At 40.2% G+C, this 21305-nt stretch overlaps 1 protein-coding gene across 1 annotated transcript in view; it reads right to left on the bottom strand.

Annotated features, from left to right (window-relative positions):
• Positions 1-21305, bottom strand: part of corin (corin, serine peptidase) — a 196190-nt gene that overhangs the window by 109083 nt on the left and 65802 nt on the right. Inside the window, exon 4 of the mRNA XM_069924726.1 lies at positions 19853-20031. Coding sequence (XP_069780827.1) covers positions 19853-20031 — 179 coding nt within the window. The remainder of the gene's footprint in view (positions 1-19852; positions 20032-21305) is intronic.

Here is a 21305-nt window from a genome sequence, read left to right as displayed (position 1 = left end):
GTAGGTAGGCACCACCACTCCCCCCACCACTGAGTGAGTTTTTGAATGTCAGTTTGTGCCCGCCTCCCCCTGCGGTTACCCTAATTCCCCCCCCACCCAATTAGACTTGTTCCCACACCGACGCTGGAAGCACCATTTCCTTTTTCCACAATGCAAGGAATTACAATCTCATAGTTGTTCGTTAACATCAAATTATAACACATTTAAGCACTTTTATTGCACTTCTAAGAATCGGCAGAGTGCCTGTATATGTTTCTTATGCACAAAAGTGCTGGAGGAACTCAGCAGGTCATGCAGCATCTAGAGCAGTGCTTCTCAACCTTTTCCTTTCCTCTCCCATGCCTTTTTGAGTATTCCCTACCCAATCGGTGCTCTGGGATTAGTAAGGGATTGTTTAAGGCAGTACGTGGGTGGAAAGAAAAGATTTGAAAGCCACTGTTTTAATCGTACTTCATTGACTCGTTATGTGCACAGTTTCATAACTCCAAAGGAAATGGGCCAATGACAATTTTTCTCAAGCAAAAAATTTCAGTAACAATTGGGTCTAGAGCAGTAGTTCTCAACCTTCCCTTCCCACTCACATCCCACCTTAAGCAATCCTATGTCACCTAAGCAGACAGGTGCCTGAATAAAAAGGTGGCCAGGGGAGAAGAAGGGGGTGGGAAGAAACGAGAATGAGGGCAAGAGAAGGTGCACAGGACAACAGGTAAGAGGTCACTGGTGAGTATAGGTGGGAGCATAGAAGAAAAAATAGCTCAGGTAATGGGGGGGTTAGCTCCGAATGGAAAGGGGGTGGGGAGCTGGAGGAAAGGAGAGAGAGAAATAGGGCAAGAGATAGATAAACTTGGGGAGGAGTTTAATGAAAACTGGAGAAACCAATGTTAATGCTGTCTGGTTGGAGGGAGAGTGCCCAGAAGGAATATTAGGTATTGCTAGTGCAATTTGTGGGTAGTCTCAGTTTAGCAGTGTATGAAGCCATGGATACAGATCTCGGTATGGGAATGATCTGTAGAATAAAAATGGTTGGCCACTAAGACTATTACAGTGGGGCAGAGTGAATGTGCTCAACTAAATGATTTCCTAGTCTCACAAGTGAAGTGGTGCTTCACTTGGAAGAACTGTGTGGAACCCTGACTGATGGTGATGGAGGAAGTATGGGTGCTAGTGTAGCATTTCTTGCAGTGATAGCGGTAGGTACCAAGGGGAGGGATGAATATATGAGGGAGTCCCAGAGGAAGCAGTGCCCACAGAAAGTGGTGGGATCAGGTTGCAGATGGTGGAAAATGCGGAGGAATAATAATCTTGGACTTGGATCGGGTGAGGTGGTAGGTGAGGACAAGGGGAATTCTGATCTTGTTATGTCTTGGGGCAAAGGGATCCAAGGCTCTTGTGAGAAATAGAGATGTGGGTAAGAGTTGAATTGATGGCAGTGGAGGGGAAGTCATGTTTTTTAAGGCAAAGGCCATCTCAGATGTTCTGGAATGGATCAGCCCATCCTCTGCGCAGATGCAACAGAGGCAGAGGAACTGAGAAAGAGGAATCAACATAGCTGTTAGGGAGGATTTTAACTAATTTGGAAGGGGGATGGGAACCAGTGAGTAAGAGCTGATGAAGAGGGAAACAGCAGTCAACCAAAGAGAGTGTGCAGCAAGGATGACAGGCAGATGATGAGACAAAATTGTAGCCTGAGAGATGACAGAGTCATGGTGCATTCAGAAACTGGACTGAAGGCATTATACTTAAATGCATACAGCATTAGGAACATGGTGGATGATCTTGCAGTGCAGCTACAGACTGGAGGATATGATGTTGTGTCCGTTACTGAGTTGTGGCTGAAGAATGAATGTCATTGGGAGTGGAATGTCCAAGACTACACGGTGTATCAGAAGGATTATAGGCAGGTAGGCTGATGGGATGGTGCAGCTCTGTTGGTAAGAAACAATATTAAATCTCTGGAAATAAGCAAAACAAGATCAGAAGAGTTAGAATCTTTATTGGTTGACTAAATAATAGCAAAGGTAAAGAGACTTAAATGGCAGTTATATACAGGCCTCCATACAGGATGTGGCCTACAAAATACAACTGGAAATAGAAAAGGTATGTCAGAAGGAGAAAATTATGATAAGAAGCATGGGGTTATTTTTACATGAAATTGGGGAAGTCAGGTCAGTATGGGATCTCAGGAGAAAGAGTTTGTGAAATGCCTATCAGAAAGCTTTTTGGAGCAACTTGTTGATGAGCCCACCAGGCGAGCAGTTGTTTTGGGTTGGGTGCTGTGTAATGAACCAGAAGTGATTAGAGAGCTTGACGCAAAGGAACCCTAAGGAGGCAGCGTTCCCAATATGAATGAGTTCATTTTGAAATTTGATGAGGAGAGTGGAGTAAAGCAAATTACAGTCGCATGAGAGAGGAACTGGCCAAAGTCGATTGGATAAGCACACTAATGGGGAAAACAACAGATCAGCAATGGTTGGAGTTTCTGTGAGAGATGAGGCAAGTGCATACCAAAAAGAAATAAATTTGTGAATGGATAAATGAGACAATTATGACTGATGAGGGAAGTTCAGAATGCAATTTGGTATTTTGCGGCTGTAACTGTAAAAGCAAAAGAGAGGACATACGAGAAATCAAAAATTACTGGGCAGGTAGAGGACTGGGAAGCTTTTTAAAACTGAGAAAAGACAACTAAGAGGGTGATTAGGAAGGAAAAGATTATGAAAGGAGGGTAACAAATAATATCTGAGAGGATACTAGAAGCTTTTTTAAAATATATAAAGCGCAAAATAGAGATAAAAGCAGACAGCACCAATAGAAAATGACACTGGAAAAATTGTAATGGGAGACAAGGTGGTGATAGAGGAACTGAATGAACAGTTCAGATCAATCTTCACTGTGGAAGACATTAGTAGCATACCGGACTCTCACAGCTCTCTGGGAAGAGAAGTGAGTGCAGTCAAGATCATGAGAGAGAAGGTTCTTGAGAAGCTAAATGGTCCAAGGATAGATAAGTCTCCTAGACTGGATGGATTGCACCTTCAGGTTTGGAAGGAGATAAATGTCGAGATAGTGGAGGCATTGGTAATGATCTTCCAGGAACTGATGGATTTTGGCATGGTTCCAGTGGATTGGAGGATCAGAAATGTCACTCAGCTAATTAAAAAAGGGAGGGAGGCCACAAAAACAAAATGATAGACCTATTAGCCTGATGGAGTGGATTGTCAAGGATGAGGTTACGCAATACCAGGAGGTACATGAAAAGATAGGCCCAAGTCAACAAGATTTCCTTAAGGAAAATCAAGCCTGACAAACCTTTTGCCATTTTTTGAAGCAATCACAAGTAGGATAGACAGGGGAGATAAGTAGGTGCTGTGATTCTGGATTTTAAAAAGGCCTTCAATTAAGTGCCACATGCAAGGCTGCTAAACAACATGGAATTACCAGCATTGGCTGATCAGCAGGAAAGAGAGAGGGGGAATAAAGAGATGCTATTCTGGTTGGTTACCAGTTGCCAGTGGTGTTTCACAGAGGTTGGTGTGAAGGCCACTTCTTTTTACATTGTATATAAATGATTTGGATTATGGAATAGATGGCTTTGCAGATGATACCAAAACAGGTGGGAGGGTGGGTGGTGGTGAGGACACAGAAAGGCTGCAGAGAGACTCAAATAGATAAGAAGAATGGGTAAAGAGGTGCCAGATGAAAAACAATGTTGTAAAGTGTACGGTCATGTACTTTGGTAGAAGAAATAGATGGGCAGACCATTATTTAGATGGGAAGAAAATTCAAAATTTGGAGGTGCAAAGGGACTTGGAAGTCCTCATGCTAGATACACAAAAGATTAACCTCCAGGTTGAGACAGTGGCACTGGCGTCACTAGGGGGGTGCGGGGGGGTACAGAATGCACTGGGTGACATCATTAAAGTGGGTGACACCAATAGTGGTTGCCTATAAAATTTTTATGCACCGTTTCAGCAGAAATGTATATATTTTTTATTTTAAAAATATCTCTGCAGTTAGTTATAATAACAAAAACATTTTTCATAAGCCCAGCTTACGTATCAATATACCTACAAGGCTAAAACTCTATGCTAATTTACTTTTTGAGCATCCTAATGCGCTCCAGTCAGAGCTGTCATTATTACCCAACGACAATGGTGCTTTGAATCGTGTGGTTTTGTCTGCACACGCTGGAAACACTCACTGTTGTTTTCATTGCTGTTGGTATTTTTAATAGTTGCTTCTTTGATCAATTTTTCTATTGTTTTAGCTGCAATATTGTGGTAATTAGTATTGGTGAACATCCATCAATAATGTTTTTGAGAATGAAGTTAAATTAAAGGATAACGAGGAGAAAAGTCAAAAAAGGCATTTAGGCTGTAGTATGACATTGTAATTTAAAAGTGCAATTTTAATTTTTCTAGTCATTAATCTCACCACTATTCCCATTACATTCAGTGATCTACAGGATTTACGAGTAAAATTAATATGCAAAACATTACTAAGGATTCTATATGGTCTTGTATGGGAGAAGATCTATGGGGGGAGGGGTTGACACATTGGGTGATGCCACTGGTCAGTGGTGCAGAAGGCAAATGCAATGTTGGCATTCACTTCTAAAGAAAAAGCAGGGATGTAATGTTGAGACTCTACTAAAACTTGGAGTACTGTGTATAGTTTTAGGTGCCTTATTTGAGAAAGGTTGTGCTGGCATTGAAGAGGGTTCAGAAAAGATTTATTAGAATTATACCAAGAATGAAAGAGTTGGCATATGAGGAATGTTTGTCAGCTCTTGGACTGTATTCATTGGAGTAAAGAAGTTGAGGGCGGGCCTCAGAGTCATATTGAATGTTGAAAGGCCTAGGCACAGTAGATGTGTCAAGGTTGTTTCCCATGGTGGGGTAGTCTAGGACAAGAGGGCACAACCTTAGGGTAAAAGGGATAGCCTCAAGTTAAAACCAAAAAGGGGAAGCATTTCTTTAGTCAGAATGTCATGAGTCTGTGGAACTTGTTGTCACAGGTGGCTGTGGAAGCGAGGTTGTTGGTTGACATCCACCTGTTTTCCAATATAGTTCTTGGCCCTGGGTGGATCCCGTAAGTTGCTGCATACATTTGAAACAAGTTCATTGGTCATGCAACTTGCTAGCTACTAGCTGCGAGACTCAGACCAGAGAGCCTGAACCTCTGTAAGGGAGTGATTTCAAACGAATATAGCTTGAAGAATTCAGAGTGCATCAGAGTGCATCATTTCCTTGTAGTCTCCTTGAAAAATTAAGCCCCACTCCCACTTATTCCTTTCACATTAAATAATCTTTTTTTGATATTTGGCATAATCATGGGATAAAGAGGATAAAAGTTTGTTTTATAGGTTCCTTTTTTCTGACTTTTGAACAAATGAAAGAGAAATACAATGTACCAAATAATACTATTTTCTCACATTATCAGCTCAAATCATATTTAACAAAGAAGTTAGGTGCAAATTTTAGACTTCCGGACCAGAGTCAATTTGAATATTTAATAACTGATACACTTATAGAGAAATTTATTACTAATATGTATATAAAATTACAAGACACAATGCAGAAAAAGGAATTATACAAGTCAAAACAAAGATGGTAAAGAGATTTAAATATACAAATTCAAGAAGAGGTATGGTCACGATTGAGTCATGAGAGTGTAACCAATACAATCAATGTCAGATATCAAATGGTACAATATAATTTTTTGCACCAGCTGTACTATACTCCATATAAATTACGTGGACTTAACTCCAATTGTTCTAATAAATGTTTCAGATGTAATAAGGGAATAGGAACTTTATTGCTTGCAGTTTGGTTGTGTGGAAAATTTGAGAAATTTTGGGAAGATTTGAGTATATTATTGGTACGAATGAAGAAGGTACAAATAAAAAAAAATCCCAGAATATTTCTGCTAGATGATTTGTATGAAACAGGCATTGAATTGAAGTTAGATAAATATTAACAAAAGTTTTTGAATGTAGCAATAGCGGTGGCAAAGAAGTGCATGGCAGTAACGTGGAAGTTGGACAATATTGTAGGGTTGGATAGATGGCATGTGGAAATACAAAATTATATACCATTAGGAAAACATTTTTAAGGAATATTTAAGGAATCAACTAGAAATATTTTTATATGATCTGGAAGCCATATAATGGATTTCATTGATAAATGTCCATCCGTGTCATCCATTACACCCGCTCCTCCCAATTAATAGGTTTAAAATAGAATTAATATGTTAGAAAATATAAGTAGTGAATGATATATGTGTAATGCACATCGAAAGAACCAAAGACTGGTTGATCCAAACCAAGGCTTTTATTCACTAAAAGACTGGAGCATATCACAAGTAGGTCGACCAGTCCAGAATGACCTGGTCTGGCTAGGGGCAATCCTTTAAGACCTGCCAGTAGGTGTGGCTGCACTCTCAGCCAATCACAGTCATCCTACACTACCATCTGTACATATACACATTGGTGATAGAATCTGTACTATCACAATATGTATTCAGACGTGCTTTCTTTTTTCATTCTTTTTCTTTTCTCTTTCATTTTGGGAGAGGGGGAGGGATGGGAGATAAAAACAAAATAATGTATCATTCTGCATCGATTTTATATTATTCAAGACGAAGAAATATATATTTATATTTGATGCAAATGGAAAATAAAATTTTCAAAAGAAAAATCAAGCCCCACTATAAACATACGTTAGCATTCCATTTCATTCTCCCACTACAGTACTGGTGGGAGACAAATCGATAATCTCAGGATGTCTGGCTGGAATTCTGCAACCAGCAAGCAGCATTGACAATTACCTTGATTAAAAATTGTTGCCTATGTTCAGGGAACAAGAGTTTTCTTTTTAGAACATGTCGTGCATCATACTCTCCTGCAACTGTGGAAACAACAACGGAATGGGACAAACAAACATTCTCAGTAATAAAATCACGCAACATTCATTTCTGACATCTAGTGCTGTATGAAGTCCTTCTCCATTGAGCATTACAGCAGAGAAACAGGCCACTTCGGCTCCTCTAGTCTGTGCTGAACAATTTATTTTGCCTAGTCCCATTGACGTGCACCCAATCCATAGTCCTCCATACCTCTCCCATCCATGAACCTGTCCAAATTCTTCTTAAATGTTAAAATGTAGCCCACAATCACCACCTCAGCTTGGAGATTGTCCCACACTCCCTTCACTCTCAGCATGAAGTTCCCCCAAAACTTTTCCCCTTTCACTCTTAACCCATGTCCTCTGGTTTGTATCTCACCTACCTTCAGTGGGAAAAGCCCATCTATATTTACTCCGTCTATCCCCCATTATAATTTTAAACACTTCTATCAAATCTCCCGTCATTCTTCTACACTTCAAGGAATAAAGTCCTAACCTGCTTAACCATTCTCTGTAACTCAGTTCCTGAAGTCTGGGCAATATCCTAGCAAATCTTCTCGTTACTCTTTCTATCTTATTGATATCTTTCCAGTAGTTAAGTGACAAAAACTGTACACAATACATCAAAATTTGCCTGACCAATGTCTTAAATATCTTTGGGTGACATGGTTGGTGTAACGGTTATCACAATGTCTTTATAGCTTTAGCGATGGGGATTGCAGATTGAATCTTACTCTGTCTGCAAATAGTTTGCATGTTCTCTCCGTGTCTGCGTGATTTTTCCCTAGGGGCTAGAGTTTCCTCCATTAGAAATGTACGGGGGTGGGGGTGTAAATTGGGTGGTACAGTCTCGTAAGCTGAAATAGCTTTTTACTGTGCTGTATCTCTAAATTTTAAATATATACAACTTCACCATAACACTATACTCAATACTGTGATTTATGAAGGTGAATATGCCAGAAGCTCTCTGTACAACCCTATCCATGTGTAATGCCACTTTCAGGGAATTATGTCCCAGATCCTTTTGTTCTACCACACTCCTCAGTGCACTACCATTCACTGTGTATGTCCTTTCTCGGTTTGTCCTTCCAAAATGCAACACCTTACTCTTGTCTGCATCAAATTCCATCTGCTATTTTTCAGCCCTTTCTTCCATCTGGTCCAGATCCCTTTGCAAGCTTTGAAAACCTTCTTCACTACCCATAATGGCATCTGCAAACTTGCTGATCCAACTTATCTCATTATCATCCAGATCATTGATTTAAATGACAAACAACAATGGTCCCAGCACTGATCCCTGAGTCACACCACTAGTCACAGGCCTCCAGTCTGAGAAGCAATCATCGACCACTACTCTCTGGCTTTTCCTATCCAGCCATTGCCGAATCTAGTTCACTACTTCACCATGAATGCCTAATGGCTGAACCTTTCTGACTCAACTTCCATGTGGGGCCTTGTAGACAATATCCACAGCCTATCCTTCCTGGTAACCTCCTTGAAAAACTCTACAGTAATAAGATTGGCTTGCAAGTTCTTCCCACATCCCAAACACATACCTGTTAACTGCCTATTGTAAATTTCTCCTGGTGTAGATCTGTGGCAGGAGAAGAGGCCAGGAAAACTAATAGGAATTTGAGAGGAAATATGGCATTAGATGAGATGAGTGCTGGATAATTGACACTAATGCAATGGGGTTGAAGGGCCCATTCCTCTACTGTATAACTCCTGGACTTTAATTTGTTGTAACACCACAAATACTTCTGAGATATACAAATACCTTCAAAATTTCACAAGATTAAATAGTCTTAAATACTAAAAGAATAGTGAAGGAGTTAGATAGGTGCAGTAGGCACACTCCAAAATAATGGGAGAGATGGCATCAATGTATTCGATATTGGTGCCAGGAGGGGAAGGGGATGAAGAGAATGGGAGGGGGATTATTTCGAGGCATTTCTTGTCTTTTTTTCTTTTTCTGATTTGTTGGTTTTAGTTGTTTTTGTTTGTTTAGGTTTTATTTGGAGCATGGTCACCTGTGTCAGAGATCTATGGAAGATAACTGGACAGAAGGTAAGTATCATGGAAAAAGAAGGAAGGTGAGGAAAATAATGGAGAGGCTCTGGGATAATGGACAAGGCAATTAAATTTGTGAGTTTTAATGTAAATGGGATGAACAGGTTGATCGAGAAAAAGTTGTGGCACACCTAAAAAAATGCAAGCAGATAGAGCATTTCTGCAGGAGATCCAGATCACAAATCAAGAACATATAAAGTTAAAAAGGGGGTGGGTCGGCCAGGTGGTGATTTTCTCCTTTAATTCCAAAGCCAGGGGAGTGGCTATCTTCAGAGGAAAGACATTCCGGTGGTGGTCTGGGGAGTGGTCGTTGACCCAGGTGGGAGATATGTGATGATTCATTGTCAAATATACTCAGAATCATGGATACTTATGATTATATATGCCACGAATTTTGATGATGAACAATTTATACAAATTATACTTTTGAAAGTAACAAAGGGGTTTGAGAATGTTTTGATTAGAGGGGATTTAACTTTTGTCTGGATCCAGTCTTGGACAAGTCAGTGAGGAAAGTAATAAGGGCCAGGGCAGCCAAATATATCCTGGCCTTTATGAAAAGTTCAATTTAATAGATGTCTGGAGAAGGCAACATCCTAGATTATCCCTTTTATTTGAGGCAACATGATTCTTACTCTAAAATTAATTTATTTTTGGCACCGACCCAATTGGAGGGTAGGATAGTAGAGACTGATTGCTGTTTTACCATTCACCTTTGACCCTGTCCATTATAATGCCAGATAAACAGGCCACAGTGTATATATGGCACTGTAATTAGTTGTTGTTGGGAAAACAAGAATTTTGTAGCTTCATTAGAGCTCAGATAGATTTGTTCTCTAAGGCAAACGCCCCTCTACTGCCAATAGTTTATTAGTTTATGTCTGGTCACTCGTCTGAGTGCTACTAGTACCATGTAACTCAGTACTGCCTGTCGCATGGTAAGGACTAAACTGGCACCCCCACCAGGCCTGCCTGGTGTGGAGGGTGGCTAGACACCCTACAGGATGAAAAACAACTCCTGTCAAAGGGTGGACGAACCCTCTTGTAGGGTCAATGGCCATCTAGTAAATACGTACTATGAAGTGCATGAAGGGAATCCTTTGTATCAAAGCTTGGTCTGGCCATTCACTGCAACAGAACTTCCCCCAGCCGTCTTGGACCTCACAATGCCACTGGATCTGGGAGGGGATGTTGAGAGGGTGGACCTGGACCTGCGAAACCCCATACTCACATAAAATCCATTCATGCACACGCTGTTCCTTTCTGAGGAGTAGCATATCCTCATATCAAACCCCACAAACTGACTAAAAGAAACCATCATCACCCTATGGGATAGATAGCAAGAAGAAGGCTCATTTTCCACAGGATCCGGAATTGCACCTTGTGGGAAACGTTATGGACATGAGTTGTAAACTGTCCAGATACCAAATTCAGTTTGTGACGGTCACCTTATTGGTAGCCAGGAAATGTATAGCGGTAATGTGTACGTCTGACTCCCAACTAAATATTACATAATGGAATATGGAAATGCAGAGTTTCATTCCCCTGGAGAAAATTACGTACAATTTAAGGAGGAAATATGGCACATTCGTTAGGATGTGGCAACTCTATCTGCAACACATTGGTGTGCCGATGTAATAATATCCCTCTTAGGTAAAGTGAATACAACTACCGTGCCAGCAGTGGATGCTAGAGATCAGTGAAGTGGGTTGTGGCGCAGGCTACGTGCTCTTCCATTTTGTTTGTTATCCTTTTATTTTAGGTTTCTTTGGGTTCTTCTTAAGTTCCCTTTAAGGGTCTGTGACTTTAATGATATTTGGTTCTTTGTATTTGTTTAATTTATATAATCTTTTTGTATTAGGGTTTGGGAGGGAAGGGAGAGGGGTAGGGGAAAAAATAGAATATGTTATATACTAATGTTGAAATAGATTGTGTTGTTTGTTTGGATTTGTGTGAGTCTTTGAAAAATCAAAATTAAATAGTTTTAAAAATGCCATTTTTTTCTTTTTAAATGTACAAAATGTAATTCAAGTCCCTTGCAGCTACTTTGTTTCATTGAAATGGATAGGGAAAACATTAGCCCATTCTCAGATGTGACCCGAGGATTTTCATTCAAGTTCCCGCAATAACTAATGGGCAGTTAACCTAGCTTTTACAATCTTGTTGAGCTGTGTCAGCCTCAACATTGGCATATGTTGATAATGGCAACTTTCAGATTTTCACAAGCATTTGGAAATCTTACTGTCCTGTAAAATCCAAATCAATGTTTTCACAAGGCCAATTTCTGTCAAAGTAAAATGAAGCTGAATGTGTCCATGACAATCTTTCAAGGGAAGTGTAACGTTAAAGTCTGCAGATGCTGCAATTGTAGTAAAAACCAAAAAATGCTGAAAGATCTCAGCAGATCATGCAGTGTCCGTAGAAGGTAAAGATACAGTGCCCTCCTTGATATTTGCTCCTGTGCTCCACAGTTCTAAATTTGTAATCTAACAATTCACGTGTAATTAAAGTGCAGGTTCCAGATTTTATTTAAAGTTATTTGTATACATTTTCATTTGACCATATGCAAATTACAGCATTTTTTTTTGCATAATCTCCCATTTCAGGCACCATAATGTTTGGGACATTTGATTTCACAGATATTTGTGAGAATTCAGGAATGTTTAATTGCTTCATTGGTGCAAGTATAGGAGAGCTGGGCTTGTTTTTAAGCTTTTGATCAACTTTCGAGTCTACAGTTGCCATTTTTTTCAATGAGAACCAGAGTTGTGCCAATGAAAGTTGAAAAACAAGAATAAAACAGGAAGATATATTGCCCAAACTTTAGGATTACTCAAATAAACTGTTTAGAACATCATTAAGAAGAAAGAGTGTACTGATGAGCTCAGTAATCGCAAAAGGACTGGTAGGCCAAGGAAGACTTCCACTGCTGATGCCAGAGGAATTCTCATCATAATGAAGAAAAATCCCCAAATGCCTGTCTGACAGTGGAAACACTCCTCAGGAGGCAGATGCAGGTAAGTCAATGACTACTGTCCACATGAATAGAAAGATGGAGGCTACACTGCAAAATGCAAGCCACAAGTTAGTCACATAAACAGGATGGCCAGGTTAGTTGGCGAAGAAGTATTTAAAAGTGGCAGCAGAATTCTGAAAAAGCATCTTGTGAACAGTTGAGTTTAAGATTAACCTGTATCAGAGTGAAGGCAAGACCAAATCTGGAGGCATAAAGGTACAGCCCAAGATGCAAAGCATACCACCTCATCTGTGAAGCATGGTGGAGGGGGTGTTATGGCCTGGGCCTATACGGCTGCCACAGGTACTGTCACACTTATCTTCATTGATGATGTAACTGCTGATGGCAGTAGCAAAATAAATTCTGAAGTGTATACAAACATCTTATCTGCTTAAGTCTGAGCAAATACTTTGAAACTCATTGGACGGCACTTCATCCTACAGCAAGACAATGATCCCAAACATAATGCTAAAGTAACAAAGGAGTTTTTCAAAGCTGAAACCTGTAAAATTCTTGAATGGGCAAGTCAGTCAATGGATCCCAATCCAATTGAGCATGCCTTCCAGATGCTGGAGAAGGCACCTATAACTATGAAAAAAAAAGTGCTGGAATACCTACATGGTCAAATCAAAATGTATACAAATTACCTTGAATAGAGTCTGGAATGTGCACTTAAATCTTGAGAATTATTTGATTACAAGTTTAAAACTGTAGAGCACAGGGACAAATAAAGGAAAAAAAGTGTCTTTGTCCTAGACATTATGGAAGGCACAGTATAGAACCAGCTTTTCAGGCCTTAGCCCTTCTTCAAGGTATGAGAAAGGGAACCTTTGAAAGTCACTTTATGAGTTGGATCCATGACCTCTCAGACTGCAACAAAGCCAGAGCACAATTTTGGCAATGGCAAATTTTGTGTAAAATTGGATGATAAAATTTTTCGATCATTTACAAATTTACCAGAGATTGTCTACAGCACAACCCAAGAATTAAATAGTGCTTTTCTAAATGTTTTTCAAAGCCTTTACTTTTAACAAGATATATTCTTGGATTTCACTATAACAATGCACCTGACATAGTTTACAAGAATTCAGCTACAAACAGTGGGAACCTTATTATTGTCTATAAAACTTTCAAAACAGATTTCACTTTCCAAGGGCACTGTTCATATTTCATAAAGCTAACAATATATTTTCAAGGAATCCAATGGGAGTGCATTCATTAATTTGCTTTTATGAAACCATCGGACATTATAGCACAGATGTCCAAATTTTTCAGAAATGTTATAATTGAGCCCGCATTCACCACTTCAGCTGTGAGCTTGTTCAATAGTCCCACTAGCTCTGTGAAAAAATTCCCCCTCATGATCCCCCTAAACTTCTCCCTTTCCACCCTGAACCCATGCCCTCCAGTTTGTTAACCATCCCTGATCAGTCCCTTGCTATCCAAATATTTGTATACCCGATCTCTTAGAACACTTTCCAGTAACTTACCTACTACTAATGTTGGGCTCACTGACCTATAATATCCTGAGTTATTTTTAGAGCTTTTTTTAAAAACTACAGAACAACATGAGCTTCCCTCAAATCTTACAGTGCCTCACCTGTGACTAAGGACATTTAAAGAATATCTGTCAGGGCCCCTCCAAATTCTGCTCTAGCTTCCCTCAAGGTGCAAGAGAATACCTTGTCAGGCCTTGGGAATTTATCTATCCATGTTAATTTACTTTAAGACAGCAAGTACCTCCTCTTGCTTAATCGGTGTAAATTCCATGAACGTGCTGCTCATTTGCCTTACTTCCTTAGACTCTATGCCAGTCTCCTGAGTAAATACAGATGCAAAAAAAAAATTAAGATCTCCTCCATCACTTCTGGCTCCATACATAGCTGACCATTATGATCAAGAGAACCAATGTTGTCCCTCACTATCTTATTCCTCTTAATATACCTGCAGACACCCTAAGGATTTTTCCTTCATCTGTCTGCCATACTATGTCCATTTTAAGCCCTCCTGATTTTCCTTGCTTTTTCCTGCATTCGCTCCTTGTTGCCCGTACCTGCTATGCACCTCTTTCTTATTCTGAACCAGATCTATAATATCCCTCAAAAACCAAAGCTCCACTGTTAACTTTGCTTTCAGTCCTTACAGGAACATTCGAACTCTATCCTCAGAATTTCACCTTTGAAGGCCTTCCACTTACTGAGCACATTCTTGCCTGAAAACAACCTAGTCCAATCCACACTTTCTAAATCCTGTCTAATTTCTTCTTCATTAACAAGAATACAGAACTGTTAACAGCGAGTCCCAATTAAAAGTTGTTTTTTTAAAGTGAGATTAAAGTTTGCAAGTGTAAATTCCTCAGCAAAGCCCTGTTGAAGTGAGTTGCTTTTTTAAACAGCTTTAGTCACTATTCTACTAGAACACAAGTAGCAGTTGTGCGTCATGGTTCAGATTCCTTACACAGCTCTTACTCTAACATGTCAATCATACTTAAAGTAAGGAAATTTATTTCAAAAGTAGTAGTGAGTGAAGTCTCATGGAACAATGATGTTACATCCATTTCTCTACCTTTCTTATCCATTAAGCGCCTCAGTTCAAATGGTGCAATCTTAACTCGACAGTTGCCAACAAGTCAGTGCAGACTCAACTTCAGACCTTTTCCTCATAATTTCTATTTTTTCTTATTTATCTTATTCTCTTTTTCAGGACACAATCAAATATGTTTTTTATCTCCAATCCTAGACTTCTACTTCACATCAGAAATGGAAAACACTGATAAAGAAACCCACAGGTCAGGCAACATCTTTTTGTTTCAGGCAACATTTAAACAAAGATAAATCGTCAATCTTTTGTGTTAGGGATCCTTTGGCAGAATTGGGAGAGAGAAAGATGCATCTTAATTTTCATTTGGAGAGAAGGTTGGTCGAGATGTGTAGATAAAAGGGAATATCTGTGATAGGGCAAGTCAAAATGGGTTTACAGCAAAAGTTAGCAGCTCGTCAAACTGCTTGCCTGTCTAATGTTTTATTAATGGTAACGCTGTTTGAGCAGCCCAGCAAGTCAGATAAGTAAACGCAGGATAAGAAAAATGGGGCCAACATTTTATAAAAGCAAAAATAAAATTGGAAAAACCTGTCAGAACTAAATAGATTGGACAGCTTCTGTGGAAAGGTAATGTTTAAAATCCAGACAAAACCTTTGTCAGATGTCAGAAAGAGAAAAATAATAATGTTGGTGGCCACAAATCTTCGGGACTAAAGGTGAATTTCTCTATTAGAGAGAAGTCCTGTGTAGTTGGATCAGATCCTTTTCACACTGGCTCACCTGTAAATTGGCCATTCAATGAACCAGTTAAAGAAGCCATTTTTTTCCATTCACACTGGACCACTGTTAGCCAGTTCTCTGTATCCTTTTGCACTCACCAAGAGCCAGGGGCACTTATCCTCCACCGGTGACGTCTGAATGACACATCGAGCGATGATGGACCTGCCCTCCCAGAATTCTGTGTGGCAGAGAAAACTCTTTATGAGTGCTCTGTGCATACAGCCCTTTATCTGCTGCAAAGAATTCTGGGAGGGCAGGTCCACCATCGCTCTCTCTCATCCTCATTGAGACTTTCCCATGGTCTTTATAAATTGTGTGCCTATGTGTTTTATTTCCGTTACCACTTTCCCACAGTCCTTTATAAATGTTCATATGGGTCGGCACAACAACAGGGCTGAAGGGCTCATACTGTGCTGTACTTAATGCTTAATTATGTTATAATTAGGCATGATTAATTTTGTTTAAATACAAGATCATAATATTTTGATCAGGATTTACTAAATTGAACACAAAGTTTATACCTTTTTAATCTTTGTTTCCTTCATGTTCCTGCACTCACACAAAAAATTTCATCAACACGTCACTACTTTGTCCCTGGAGAGTCCATGTCACTTTCACACTGGGCTAATAGACATGCAGGCATCAGGTGTTCCAGGGAATGATACACCCTACCAAGGCAGTCCATTCCCCGGGGTAAGTTGACACCTGCATGCCGATTCACGAGTATTCACACTAACCCTGTAACCGGTTAAGGTGCCAGTGTGAAAGGGGCTGTAGTTTGTTGATGGCTTACTGAAACATGGCCAGCATGCCAAACATAAATGGAGAGAAAAAGACAAGAAAAGGTAAAAATGCTTTAAGAGGGAAGATATATAAAATGCACCTGAGCAGCAGACGGTGGGTACATGGAACAGGATAAAAGAAGAAGTGATACAAGCAGGACCCACAACTCCATCACCAGATCCAGCTCCAACAGTGTCATTGTTTGTCGATGACACAACAGCAGTTGGCCTCATCATCAACAACGATGAGTCACACTACAGAGGGGGGTGAAAAAACTTGTGGTATGGTGCAACAGTAACAACCAGACTCTCCACATGGACAAGACAAAGGAGATGATCATGGACTTCTGAAGGAACAGGAATGACCTCCCTCCACTACACATCAACGACTCTTTAGAAGAGATAGTAGAGAGAACCAAGTTCCTTAGAGTTCACTTAACTAGTGACCAATCATGGACACACATCTCTTCGCTTGTCAGGAATGCGCAACAGTGACTGAACTTCCTGAGAAGACTGAAGTTGGCAAGGCTACCAGCCCCCATTATGTTGACCTAATGATGATCTAACGTGATCATCCTGGCCAGCTGCATCACAGTGTGATACAGTTGCTGCAGAGAAATGGTTCAGAGGTCAATCCACAGGACCATAAGAGTGGCAGCGAGGATCACTTGAGTCTCCCTCCCGCCACCCCACCCCTCATTCACATTATTTATCAGGATCATTGTCTGAAGAGGGCATGCAAAATAATTCAGGATCCCTTCCGCACTGCACCTTTCAGTTACTCCTGACAAGACATACAGGGATATTAGAGCCAGCATCACCAGGCTGAGAAACAGCTTCTTCCCACAAGCAGTGAGAATTCTAAATGACCAAAGGAATTACTCACATTAACCATCCGAGACTCTCATATTTACAAAACTTTATTTATTTGCATATATGATGCTAGTCCTGCATATGTATTGTCTGTCTGTATGTTGGATATGTCTGGTTGTGTGTCCATGTGTTTTGCACTGGGGCCCGGAGAAAGTTGTCTTGCTGGCCTGTCCTGCAATCAGATGACAATAAACTTGATTTGAATTGACAATTGTAACATTCAAAGAATTCTTTTTTCCACAAATCCCTCTCCAAGTTGTTCAATCATTATTGTTAAATCCAATGTTTCATTCTTAAATCACATGCCCCTATCAGTCTACTCATGTTATGCAGATGATTTGAACCAAAATGCATAAACTGAAATTATGGAGTTTCTTCTAAGTTTATAAAATATTTTCTTTAGGAATTAAACTTCTCTGCTTATGGAAAATGGTAAAAGCAGACAGAAATTAAGGGAGAACTCAGCAGGTCTCACAGCGTCCATAGAAGGTAAAGATATATTACTGACAATTCAGGCCTGAGCCCCTCTTAAAGGCATGAGCAAAAAACAGGAAGGCATCAGAACAAACACTGAAAAATGGGAGGGAGAGGAATCCAGACCAACAAAAGTTTTAATTGGATATTGTGACAGAATATGTTGTGTTTGTATTGTATATAGATATGCTTTTGGGAGATAAATTGGGGAAGGTTTTTTTAGTGTAGGTTGCATACAAACAGATCGTATTTAAAATACTAGAGCTCTGCTCATGTTAGGCAGGCCAGTGCCAAGAGCATTTGCAAAAGCTTTGGAAAGTGCCCAAGAGACTTCACTAATGGATTGTTGTTTACAAAATGGCAATAGATGAAAGAACTCATCAGAGCCGCAGGCTGCCTGGAGTGGAACTAACTGTACTAAGAGGCTCATGTGGTTTTGCAAGCTTGTAACAATAGATAAGAGAGATAAGAATTGATTTTGGCTCTGTGAAAGGAGGCAGAGGGAAACGAGGAGAGAGACAGAGACAGAAAGAGACAGGGAGACTCAGAAATGGGGAACGGTGCACTGGAAAATATGTCATTTCAGCAAACAAAGCAAAGGTGCTCAACAAAGTGATCACCCAGTCTCCACTCAGTCTCTCCGACATAGAGGAGACCACAAAGAGAGAACTGGATGCAGTAATGCCCGAATGGTGCATGGGCACAAGTGGAGCATCCACTCAGGGGAAATAGGTCCTTCCTATGTATTATATTCAAGCCCTCTTACTTTCTGCCCGTCTTATAAGGGATTCACTTTTGCTTCTCTTTCTCTGTCTGTAAGGGTCATTTCAAAGATAGTGAATCTTTGCCATAAGGCAGTCTAAAGGCAATTTTGTGTGATATCACATCTGTTTTATTACATGACAATAAAATAATCTTGACTTAATTAAATAATTGCTGGTGAAGCTTTATGAGGAAATGTGGATCAAATGTGGTCCTTTAGAAATTAATAATACACCAATATTTGCATTATAGGCCAACAAATGATGAATAATTGATCTGAAGAGATAATAGAACTTGGGTATTAGCGTATACAGAGCCGTTTTAATACCCACACTCCTGTTCGGCTCCGAATCATGGGTCCTCTACCGGCATCACCTACGGCTCCTAGAACGCTTCCACCAGCGTTGTCTCCGCTCCATCCTCAACATTCATTGGAGCGACTTCATCCCTAACATCGAAGTACTCGAGATGGCAGAGGCCGACAGCATCGAATCCACGCTGCTGAAGATCCAGCTGCGTTGGGTAGGTCACATCTCCAGAATGGAGGACCATCGCCTTCCCAAGATCGTGTTATATGGCGAGCTCTCCACTGGCCACCATGACAGAAGTGCACCAAAGAAGAGGTACAAGGACTGCCTAAAGAAATCTCTTGGTGCCTGCCATATTGACCACTGCCAGTGGGCTGATATCGCCTCAAACCGTGCATCTTGGCGCCTCACAGTTCGGCGGTCAGCAACCTCCTTTGAAGAAGACCGCAGAGCCCACCTCACTGACAAAAGACAAAGGAGGAAAAACCCAACACCCAACCCCAACCAACCAATTTTTCTCTGCAACCGCTGCAACCGTGTCTGCCTGTCCCACATCAGACTTGTCAGTCACCAACGAGCCTGCAACTGACGTGGACATTTACCCCCTCCATAAATCTTCGTCCGCGAAGCCAAGCCAAAGAAAAGAAAGAACTGTGATAGTACAGATCTATCACCAATGTATATAGTGTATATAGTTACAGTATCTAGACTGTGCTTACAGCGATTGGCTGAGAGCTTAGCCACGCCTACTGTCTGAGCCTTAAAGGGTTATGTCCCTAGCCAGGTCGGATCATTCCAGACTGGTCGGCCACCTGTGAAGAGCTCCTGTCTTTTGCTAATAAAAGCCTTGGTTTGGATCAACAAGTCTTTGATTCTTTCGACGAGCTCTACAGGTACCCTTCACAAAAAAATGTTAAAATAAGCTTTAAAAAAACAATTACACAACATCAAAATTTTCCCACTTCATGTAAACGGTCTGCACGAATGACATATTGAAAAAGATGCCTTGATAACTTTTTAGGTTAAACAGGACTCCAATTCAAATATCAAGGAAACAATCCAAGAAGGGCTTTATAAAATCAGATAAAAATATGGCAAATTTAAAGTTAGATGAAGTATGCCTGCTCAGATTTTGAAAATTATATAAACTCTTCAAAGAGTTAGATACAAGACAGTTTTAAATACATTTCACATCCTAAGATTTTAAAAGTAGCAATTAAACAGGAGATTAAATTAATCTCTCTCAGCACACAAAACTGTGCTTTGGTGATGCAGACTAACAAGTTAAATTAAGAGGCCAGGAAACTAGGGTGATAATAGGTGGTGAACAGTCTTGCTTACTTTTTCCTTCCATGTGTTGTGGTGAGAAACACATCGTGCTGGTGTTTGTCATTCCTGTATCGTTGAAAAACATGGAGCACTTCATGAAGTCAGGCCATCCAGACTCCACCTTTTGTAAAAGTGGCTCACAGCCTTCTCTCGCCGCTTCACAGAATGACATGCATGGTAGAATTAATGTTCTAAACAAATAAGACAACATGCGCTCTCATCAATAAAGTTTGCAAAGCATAATATAGTCATCTACTCACTGTGGTTTTTTTAGGATTTGAAAACAAAAATACTTAAGAAGTGAAACATGAAAGTCTGCAGATGCTTTGATTATAGTAAAAACACAACATTGCTGGACGAACTCAGGTCTCGCAGTGTCCAAGGAAGGTAAAGATCGATAACTGACATCAATGTTTCAGGCCTTCAAGGTATACTCATATCTGGCCAGGAATATTGGTTATATGTTTACCACCTATGGATGCTGCGAGACCTCCCGAGTTCCTCCAGCATTTGTGAGCTTTTAATACAATTCTTAAGAACATGTACAATTGCCAAACAAAATCATCTTAACTGCTTAAAATATTAACCGATGTGTAATGTCAGCTGATAATCTAAAATTTCCATTGGCACTATGCATTTTGAGGCAGAGTACATCAGGATTTCTACACCTCCTTGTATCACTGAGAAATCACAGATTGAGGACTGGGCCCATAAGACTGGATGGCTAGGGGAGTAATGTGTGTAGCACAGAAAGACCCAGATTAAAACCTGTGGCTAACAAAAATGGTAAAAAAAAATAGCTTTGAAAGCAGAAGCCAAGGTGATAAAAATGGTCCCAAATTCAGGGGACCCTCATCATAGAAACTTGGATAGAGGAATGCACCTTGTGGTCAAATACTGGAGACCTACCCGGCATGACATTCAAATCTCACAAAGGAGGCAATCAAGCTGAGCACCACCATCCTGGCTCAAGACCTGTTGTTGTGCAGAGAGAAATGTAGTGATCTCATTAGAGAAGCCAGGGACAATATATTAATTTGTTCACTTTGGTGTCTTTGACCCTCCTTCATTAATTCTTCCCATTGCCCTCAAGGATTGCCTTGTAAATCACCTTTTCTATCCCACACCTCTTGTTATCTGTAACCACACCTTCCCTCACAGCATTGCACACACAATCATGTTTCATCAAGCCAGCACCTTATCACTTTTTGATTTCTGCCTCACTTGTACCATTATGTTTAATCACAGGGTGCAAGAAATCGCTTGTCACTGGCAATGCCTCCCACAGTTCCTGAAACCTCAGTTTCCCTCATGAAGGTATGATTTCATACCTTCTGGGGAGTCATGCAACAGACCAGTTTTATTAAAGGAGGTACACATGGCCAAACGGTAAAGACAAATTTGTGTTTCATTCACACACAGCACTGGTTGCATGAAAACAATGCCAAGAAATATTTCTGAACTA

Source organism: Narcine bancroftii, chromosome 3 (genome assembly GCF_036971445.1).
Source record: "Narcine bancroftii isolate sNarBan1 chromosome 3, sNarBan1.hap1, whole genome shotgun sequence".
Classification (NCBI taxonomy): domain Eukaryota; kingdom Metazoa; phylum Chordata; class Chondrichthyes; order Torpediniformes; family Narcinidae; genus Narcine; species Narcine bancroftii.
This window is presented reverse-complemented; position numbering and strand designations above follow the sequence as displayed.